The 9,594-nt window shown below is 39.6% G+C and overlaps 2 protein-coding genes across 14 annotated transcripts in view; one reads left to right on the top strand and one right to left on the bottom strand.

The window, feature by feature from the left end:
* Arfgef1 (ADP ribosylation factor guanine nucleotide exchange factor 1) overlaps positions 1–4,657 on the top strand; it is a 90,153-nt gene extending 85,496 nt beyond the window's left edge. Inside the window, exons 37-39 of the mRNA XM_031366823.1 lie at positions 515–653; positions 1,581–1,698; positions 3,238–4,657. Of these exons, the coding sequence (XP_031222683.1) occupies positions 515–653; positions 1,581–1,698; positions 3,238–3,402 (422 nt within the window). The 3' untranslated portion in view covers positions 3,403–4,657. The remainder of the gene's footprint in view (positions 1–514; positions 654–1,580; positions 1,699–3,237) is intronic.
* Positions 4,658–6,157: 1,500 nt separating this feature from the next.
* The window catches only part of Cspp1 (centrosome and spindle pole associated protein 1), a 96,604-nt gene continuing 93,167 nt past the window's right edge, over positions 6,158–9,594 (bottom strand). For 7 of the 13 annotated variants that reach the window (XM_031366832.1, XM_031366829.1, XM_031366830.1 and 4 more), the window contains 2 exons: positions 7,733–7,871; positions 6,158–6,412 (listed from right to left, as the gene is read on the bottom strand). In XM_031366832.1, the coding sequence (XP_031222692.1) occupies positions 6,201–6,412; positions 7,733–7,871 (351 nt within the window). In that variant the 3' untranslated portion in view covers positions 6,158–6,200. Of the gene's footprint in view, positions 6,413–7,651; positions 7,872–9,594 lie in introns of all 13 variants that reach the window. The other 6 variants (XM_031366826.1, XM_031366825.1, XM_031366833.1 and 3 more) reach the window with 1 other exon arrangement.

The raw sequence follows: 9,594 nt of genomic DNA, 5'->3' as shown, positions 1-9,594 counted from the left end.
CCCCGACCCCTTGTTCCTACCCTCTTACTAGGACATCCCTGTGAAGGGCCTGGGTTCTTCTGCCCTTTCATGTTTCTGGCTTGTGTTATGGAGCCCTGCCAAGGGCAGAGCATTGCACCTGCTGTTTGCTTGCAGGGCTCCGGTGTAATTCTTTAGGAGTGTTCTGCTTTCCCAATCTGTTTTATATCTAAGTCATCCTATCACAATGATTCTCAACCTTCCTAATGCTGTGACTCTAATACAGATCTTCGTATTTTGGTGAACCCCCCCCCAACCATACAGTTATCTCATTGCTACTTCATAACTGTAATTTTGCAACTGTTACGAACATAATGTAAATATGTAATATGCAACCACAAAGGGTTCATAGGTTGAGATCCACTGGCCTATAGCATCTGCTTTATAAAAAGCCAGCAGTGACAGCTGAACACAGGCAGAATATACCCCCAGTGGGCTGTCTGACCTTTCTATAAGGTGCCTTTTGTCTGACTCCAGAAACTTCCTCTTTCTGCAGGCTTCAAAGGCAAGTCCAAGCCCAATCTTCTAAAACAGGAGACAAGCAGCCTGGCCTGTGGGCTGCGCATTCTCTTCCGGATGTACATGGATGAGAGCAGAGTCAGTGCCTGGGAAGAAGTCCAGCAGAGGCTTTTAAAGTAAGGTTCTCTGGGATGCGGTGTGGAACAGGAAAGGCATGGCAGCAGCTAGCAGAGTCTGTGGAACCCGGAAGCCCCATTGCACAGAGCAGTGTGAAAGTGAACACAGCCTTCTGGAGTGCTCAGTCCCTCTTCCCTGCATACGTGGCATCTCAACTGTGTGCCACTGGCTGGCTGTGAATGCCTGCATTTGTTTCCCGGGTGTCTGGGACGGCAGCAGCGCCTGAGGCCAGCTGCGGTGAATGCTGATCTGTGTCCGCCTGACACCTGAGCAGGTCATGTCTAACATACAGGACAAAGAGGAAGTCTTTGACATTTCAGAAATTTGATGATAGTTCTTGAGTCTCTTCAGTGCCATAAAATAGGTCTTATTACAAAGCAGTTGGGAAGTGACAGGTTGCCTTACCTGCTGGCATTTTATTATTTTAAAAATTGAATTTTGATTAGTTGGATTTTTTTCATTCTGTTTTACTTTATGATAACTAAATTTAGTTTGTGCTGAGACTGAATTGTTATTTAGGAAGAAAATTGCTTGTGCATTGTTTGTTTCTGTCCTGAGAGCAGTGGTTCAGTACATCTCAGAAATCACCATCCCAAAAGCCTATTTTAGGAATAAAACTAATCTAAGGTCCAGAAAAATCTGTGAAGGGGACACCACCAATCTGAGGCCAAGTCTCAGTATCAGGCCTGCATACCTGCTCTCCTGGGGACTCCATCTAAGGAAACTTAGAAAATGGAGGTGTGGGTTTTCTAAACAGTTCCAGTAGATTCCTTCAGTGTTAACTGTATGTTGGTGCTCCAGTTCATATAAACAAATAGGATCTAGCCAGTTCAGCCCTAGTTACTGTTCAGTACCTTTTGTCATCAGGGTTCTCTGTGAATGCACACAAGCAGGTTTCAGTGTGTAAAGGCAGCCTTCTCTTCCAGCGTCTGCAGTGAAGCGCTGAGTTACTTCCTCACTCTAACATCCGAAAGTCACCGGGAAGCCTGGACTAACTTACTGTTACTGTTCCTCACCAAAGTTCTGAAGATCAGTGACAGCAGGGTGAGTATGCGGCTTCTGTCCAGACTATCCCTCGCAGTCATCCAGAGCCTAGGCTGTGCAAACTCTCCCTTAGCTTTGTTTTTTAACAATTTCAGGAATTCAATTAGAAGAGGACTTAGAATCCTATTGGATACTTTGATAAGTACCTTAACAGTGAAATCCCCATTTATAACCCTAGAGTCAAATTCTCCCAACTGAAAACATGTATCCAGCCAGCCCACACAGTGTGACCTTGCCTTGGAGGCTCCGCCCCATGCTCTACTTGTTGGGCCTGAGCTCCAGACTGCATCCAGCTCCAGGTGACCAGAGCCTCTAGTGAGCAACAGAAGCCATCTAAAGTTAAAATTATCTATATGTAAATGTGTAGATACATATATTTACCATATAGATTATAGTATTTTTGAAACATTTTTATTTTTTGAAGTAATTTATAGGTAAATATAATTTACAGTAATTTTTGGAAATAATTTACATATAAGTTGCTATGGGCCCTAAATTTCAAATGCCCAGTTAGGTAGCCTGTCACTTGAAGCTTTAGACTAGCATAGAAGAGCCTTTGGGGACAGGCAGTGCCACTTAGTGCTGTCCGGTGTCTTCCCTCTGGTCTGTTCTCTGGCCACAGTGGGTTGTACTGCTTCTGCCTCCCTATGTCTGCTGCAGTGTGGAAGAGCATGAAGGAGAGAAGAGAGAGACCAGAGGTCAGAGACGAAGGAACTAAAGCAATGATGAGTCCAAGTATAACTCACTGGAACTATAAAAGTGGAATGTCATGTTACAGTTGCTATTAGTCAGGGTTCTAGAAAAACAGAACTCAAGAGACAGACAGATTGACTGTGTGCATGCTTGTGTGTGTGTGTGCATTCGGATGATGACTAGACTGGGTTACAAGCTGTGGTCCAGATAGGCCAACAGTGGCTCCCTTGCCCACAGAAAGGCATATGCTACTAGAAGGTGCCCCAGATTTAGGGGGAATCTTCTCACTTTGGATGAGCCAACCATTTTGAAATGCCTCATGGGCGTGCACAGTTGCTTGAGATTTATCCAGGTATGAGACCATTCTACCACAGTGCAGAATGTAGTAGAATCTTCCCTTGAAACCTGAAAATTGTATTTAATAATCAGAGGATGCAATTTCAGTAACTTATGTTATAAAATTCAACTCTCCTTCCTGTTCTGCTGCTTTTGCTCTAGGAAAAGCATGCTCATTTATTAAATTTTGTCAAACATGAAATTGAAGTTGTTTTTAAAACAATGATAAAGAACCAAGTGGCCTGGGTTTATGCATAGACCCCCCATATGTGTGTGTGTGTGTGTGTGTGTGTGTGTGTGTGTGTGTATACACACACACATACTTTTTTTTAAATTCTTCGTAGGTTTTCAGTTGTATACAGTCCACGTCCTTACGTCCTTACCACTTGGGCAGACCTGCCTCTCTGCAGTTAGGGCACACACACCAGCCACTCTCATTTTTAATGTCAGGTTGGTTTCTGTGATGGGTAATAGAAGCAGTACTAACAAAGACGTTTCTCTCTCCCCCAGTTTAAAGCTCATGCATCATTCTACTACCCTCTCTTATGTGAAATTATGCAATTTGACTTGATTCCTGAGTTGCGTGCTGTTCTTAGAAGATTTTTCCTGCGAATTGGAATAGTATTTCAAATATCACAACCACCTGAACAGGAACTTGGGATAAACAAGCAGTGATGAGAACCGACTATTTTTCTGTTGGTGTTTACATCCCTCTGCTCTGTGAAAGGACCCTGGAGCAGAGGTTTCCTACCTGAAAACTGTCTCTGTGAACTGCAGTGTCTTCTGGTTAGATGCTTACCTGTAACTCAAGGTCTGAACACTCCATCCATCCCTCCAGTAACCCAGTGGCTTCTGTCTCGTGTTGGGCTCATGCTGAGCAGAAAGGCTGTTGAACAGCATCAGCCTACCTGTAGGGTCCTTCCCTGCCCTCTAAGCAGGGTGAGCCCACACTTTGGCAGGTACGGAAATGAAACTTACCCAAAGAAGTATAGATGTAAAGACTGAACTTCTGCAAGAAGTACAACTCAGGAGAGCTGTATTTTGAAGGATAAAATGTTTATAATTGGGGGGAAGGGAGAAAAAATTATTGCTCATGGTAAAAGATATTTAGCAACTATGGTATTCTTACTCTGAAGATTTTTGCACACTCAGGCTATCTGAGATACTGGTAATCATCATCTTTCTGTGAAAATGTATAGAGATGCAGGCCTGTAATATAAAAATCTTAAACATATTGTTCCTCCTGCACTGTTTTATTTCTTTATTTTCTTATCTACTTGCTAAATACCCATAATATTTTGTCAAATGCACTAAAACATTTGGGTTGAACTTTTAGTCTTTGGGGGGAAGTGGTGGTCATTTTGAGGGCTTGCTATGCCCTGAATCTGTTGTGGCCAGTGCTTGTCAAGATCACAACAGGAGGGGGAAACCACCAAGGTAGAAAACATCCCTGCTGACAAGAACTACCTGTAACATACTCTCTTAGGGCTTTTAAAGATGAGCCATTAAAATAGATGACCTTTCACAGACTGAAACTTGAATCACTGCAAAATGAATCTAGGTTGCTGTCACTTTTTCTTTTGGGTGGCAGGGCTTGATGTAGATTTTATTCTATGTACAGAATTTAATGTTGAATATATTAAAACTAACAAATCTGGCATGGTTTGAGGAGGTTAGATTTACTGGAAATGTATTCATACTGTGAATTGTGCTCTGATGGTTAAAATGAAAAGCTTGTCAAGCATTCCATATTAACAGTGGATGTAGAAAATTTTTTCAGGTGGATATGTATATGGTACAGATGTAAAGTTTTCTATGTAAAAAATTCTGTACAACTTTCTGTACAATATTGATTCTCATCTGGCATATCTAATCAGGTTATAGGTCAATAAAGTTTTTGAATTATTTCATCAGTGCAGTGTAACCCACAGCCCCGTTTTGATTGTTTTTTTGTTTTTTTTTTTTTTTAATTAAAAGTCAAACCATGAAAGGGTTTTTTTTTTGTTGGTGGTGGTGTTGGTTTTTGTAGCTACAAAGACACTTCACAGTCTGCATTGGATTCTTCAACTTCCTTTCTTAATCCTAAGATACCCAAAAACATATTTATTACTCAGTGATAATACTATTTTTTAAGACTGAAAAAATGTTCCCCTGCCATTACAGTAGTTTATACTGTGGCATTTCATAAATCAGTCAGTTCCAGTGGTACATAGCATTACAAAACAAAACTGTAGTGGTTAATTTCAAAACAGGAAATCTGATGTCCTTAAATAATGACAAGTTAGTATTTACAAGACCTAGCTCTAGTCAAGCCAGGCTAAATGCTACAACTAAGTTAATGTCAGTGTTTGCTGGTCTAAGCCATTTCTTCCCATGACTGACAATTGTTTATTCAATGCTGTAGTATATGCATTCTCTGAAGAGCACACAATTGTTATTTTCAGATGTTAACAGAAGAAAACTTATTATCAGAGCAAAATTTAACATAAAAATTAGATGTAGCCAAAACCAAGAAAGAATACAAGAAATGTCTTATTTTTGGTAAACTCTAATGTCAAAATCAGCTGTTGATTTTTATTCCTGGAAATTACTGAGAAGCAGTGGCGGTTGTCTTCAGCTGCCGTCACGGTACACACTGAAGACCCTAATCCAAATAAGAATTTTTTTCTAGAAGTTGAATGAGTCTTTATGAAGTATTTACTTACCAGAAAAGTTCACGTATCCAAGGGTCTCAGGTGGTAGGACAGAAGACCACTGCCTCTAATCCTCTCTAGATGGGACCTTTTTAACCCCTAGAAACACTTGAGTACAAAGAAACTGACACTGGTATTTAATAAAAATAGAACTTTATTTGTGTCAAGAAATAGTGAAATCAGATAAATTAGTAACTGAGTCTGTGTTTCTATCAGCATAAAAATAAAATGGAGGCAGAAAAATGTAACATTTAACCATGGCTCATGGATGGTCACAAATCCCTTTGCTCCTATGGAATCTGTAAGTACAGATATAAAATGAGCAGCTTGTTTGAATCTTGCATTACCTAGCAGCTGGCATAGTCACAGCTATAGCAGGCATATGAAACAACTCACTATGGATTGTCTCTCCACAATGCTAGCAGTGGCAAGTATGCCAGTGACAATGTATTGTTTCACAGTGCTGTTTACACTTTAATTCACCACCTCTTAATGGCAAGCACATTTTAATGCACATATGGTAGCTCAATAAAGAGTTCATTACCACCCATAGCAAAATTGCAAAAAAAATTCTATACAATTATATTAGAAATCAATAATTGGGGCTTTTATGTAATATATATATATAAAACATATCATCATGGGGAAAATACACTTTATATATAGATAGAACATAACTAATATTAAAGTAGGGCCACAAGCAAGACATAGTATTCAAGATACAAATTGAACATTCCTTCCACTGTAAAAAGGCACTTCTGGATCCAGAGAGGGTTTATTTTAAGCATGAGCAGCAGATAGTCCCTGCCAAGTAAAAGTGCCTGGTTTCCCAGGAACCTGCTGCTGTTCCTCATTCAGCTGCTCTGCCATGAACCTTTTCAGAGTTTCAGAAGTGCCAGGGCGGAGCCAGGGCTCAGTTGCCACAGAGTTGCGTCCATCATCACCCAAGTGTCTCATGATGTCATCAGGATCAACCAGTGAACCCTCATCATCTACAGAAGGCAAAAGATACAAGTCAGGCAGCAGGTGACATACATAGGGCACCTACAAGCCAGCACATTATAGTTCTCCATCTTTTCACAGAATTACAAGCCTTCCCCCATCAACTAACTTTCCCCCTTTAGGAATAGGAAAGCAGGCCTAGAAAGGAACTATGGTGGGGGTGGAGACAAATACATAGACTATGGCACTGACTCTTTCAAGGAGGCTCTACCAAACATTAAAAGCTGACTGTAGAAATATAGATTATAAGAAAAACAATGGAATGACACAAGACTCACTGATAGGTACACTGAAAGTCATTCTGAGAAAATTACTAAGATGGCCCATTAACAGGTGACTTGTTCACTAATCACATTTGATCTTATTCAATTCTACATCTGTATTTGACTTAAGTATAAAGTAGGAAAAATCTGTGGTGTCAATTTCTTTTTCTTACAAAAAAAAAATTACATCTCTTGGTCTGGATTGGCTCAGAAAAGAGGTATGATGAGCAGTCAATCCACATCGTACCAAAAAGCTCCTTTTTGAAAGGGCAGTATTAAAACAAAAAATAGTTTATATATTGAAAACCTGAAAGAATCTTAGTTTTTCTATCTTCTCTCAAATATATCCTACTTAGATACTAGTTCAAGTTAACTGGTTCTAAAACAAAGAAGGCAATTCTAGGTATACATTAAAGGGAAAATGCTTTTTAAGACATCTCTATGATATGAAGTGAAAAGGACTAGTCCCGTAATTTTTTTGTGTTTTCATATTTGTTGAGAAATATTTACTATCACAACATACCACTTCTGGACTGGAGAAATGAGTTCAGTTTAAAAGTAGCATTAAAAAATATTTAAGAAAAGGAAGAAGAAGAAAAGGAGAGGAAAGAAGAGAGTGTGGCACAGTCCGAAGCTGCCCTGTGCTTCATGCAAAGTTTCACCCAAGACCACTCATCTTGAGAAGACTGTCTTGTTGGCTTAGAATATTAACTGAAAAAATTTTTTCATGTTACAAATAGCCAAGTAAAGGCAAAATTTTCTTTAAAAGATATGTTACTTAAAAACAGTGAGTGATTATCTAACATACTAGTCAGCATTTTTTCTCTGCTGAAAACAGCCTAGACATTTTTCATGCACAAGACCTCCTGTGATTGCTTATTCCGCTCCTAAAGAGCACCTAGTATGAAGAACCTGCTGCAGAAACTAATCCCAAGCCCTGGACATCCAAGCTAGTTTAGACCTCACCTTTCGTAAACTCAAAGGACTTGAAGATTCTTTTTCCCTGCAGGTGTTCATCAGCCAGTGAACATCTCGTATGTAAGTTACCTGTGTTAGTGGGCTTCTTCTGATGCTCATTCAGTCTTCTCATTCTGTCTTCATTTCTCATTCTAACTTGATCAACATTTACACTGGAGATAGATTTTAAAGAGAGACCATCTTGTGGTGTGTGGAGCCGACTACTATCCTATAATTAAGAGAAAGAATTTAGGAACACTCCAATCAACATGGAGTTATACCGGATCAATACACACTGAATGAAGAGCAAACCAGGAGCATATAGATCCTGTCTTTGTCAGGGCTAAGAGGTAGCACTGCAATGAAACAATGGCTGGTGTAAGGCTCAGGAAGTAGGGCACAGAAGGCCAACACAGGCAACCGAGGCTCCACTTGTGTGTGTTACTGGTGGGGCAGATGCATAATGCAGCAGTAGAGAAAAGAATCCAGAAACTAGTTCTAGTGTTTAAATAAAGAGCAAACAGTGCAACTGGGAGGAGAATAAACAACCATTTCAGTGAACAGTGCTCGAGAACCCATTTATGCTACAAGAGTTCAGACCTTGTCTCTCAAACTATATGCAAAAACTAACTCAAGTGTATCACAAACACATGTTATATTAAACCCCCAAAAATATAAATTAGAAAACTGGTAATTTGGGCCTCCTTAAAAGTTAAGGGGGCTGGTGAGATGGCTCAGCAGTTAAAGGCACTGACTGCTCTTCCAGCGATCCTGAGTTCAATTCCCAGCAACCATATGGTGGCTCACAACCATGTGATGCCCTCTTCTGTTGTGTCTGAAGTACAGTGTACTCATGTAAATAAATGTTGAAAAAAAAGTTAAGGCTTCTATGCTTTAAAACCTATCAAGGTAAAAGGGACAATTTTTAATAGAAAATAGTTACAAATGTAGTATCTGACAGAATGTATAAAGAAGTCTTGGTTAAACTTCACCAGTGAAAATAGAGCACACAACTTAAAAACAGACAAAGGGTTTGAAATGATGTTATCTCCAGAGAAGATCCACAACTGGCAAGGAAGGAAGCCATGGGATGTTCTATGACACGATGAATACTTCAGCTATAAGCAAAATCATGGATGGTAACCACTGCTGGCCATGGTGTAGAGAAGTAGGAAACTCATATAATGCTATAAAGGTAAAATTGAAAATGGTTTAAAATGATGAACATGTTTTAGAAAACAGCCAAAAATCCTTCAAAATGTTAAATTCATACAGTGAGTAAACAAACAATAATTCTGTTAGGTACATACTTAAGAACCTGGTACATGAATGCTAACAGCAGTCTTAGTCATAATACAAAGAAAGTGATACTCATAAGCTGTTGAATGAATAAGCAAACTGTAGGATCTACATATAATGAAAAAGAATCAAGTATTGACACGGGCTGTAAGATGGATGGTCCTTGAGAAAGAACAAGAAGCTAGTTGTTTAAATGAAATATGCAGAAAAGACAAACTTCACCCAGACCAAAGCAGACAGATGAGGTATAGAGCAACAGTTTTATAGCCTGATAACGCTGGACAGTGACAATGCTAGTTAGCTACTTGTTAGAAGCTCCTGAGCATTACTACATGTCATATAAATGGGAATAAAGAGCTTAAGAAGCTGTCCAAAGAGGAAGGGCACCATCAGAGCACACTCTGCTGAAGGCTCCAAAGCCTTTTATTGAGTACACTATGAAGCTATGGGTCTGAACCTTAGTCCTCTTACCCAATGATCTTAGGTAATTCACTTGACCAAAATGGGATTGCTACCATATCATGTTATTAGCAGGGTATAACAGGCTTTTGATAAATGCTAACAGCTGCTTTTTAGGGCTTCTCCAAAGCCTGTATACTATATAGGGCATGAGATAAAGACTGAGGCAGTAAGTTTAACTTTTTTTTTTTTTT

Source organism: Mastomys coucha, unplaced genomic scaffold (genome assembly GCF_008632895.1).
Source record: "Mastomys coucha isolate ucsf_1 unplaced genomic scaffold, UCSF_Mcou_1 pScaffold14, whole genome shotgun sequence".
In the NCBI taxonomy this organism is placed as follows: Eukaryota; Metazoa; Chordata; class Mammalia; order Rodentia; family Muridae; genus Mastomys; species Mastomys coucha.
The sequence above is the reverse complement of the archived record's forward strand: the minus strand, read 5'-3'. Positions and strand labels throughout refer to the sequence as shown.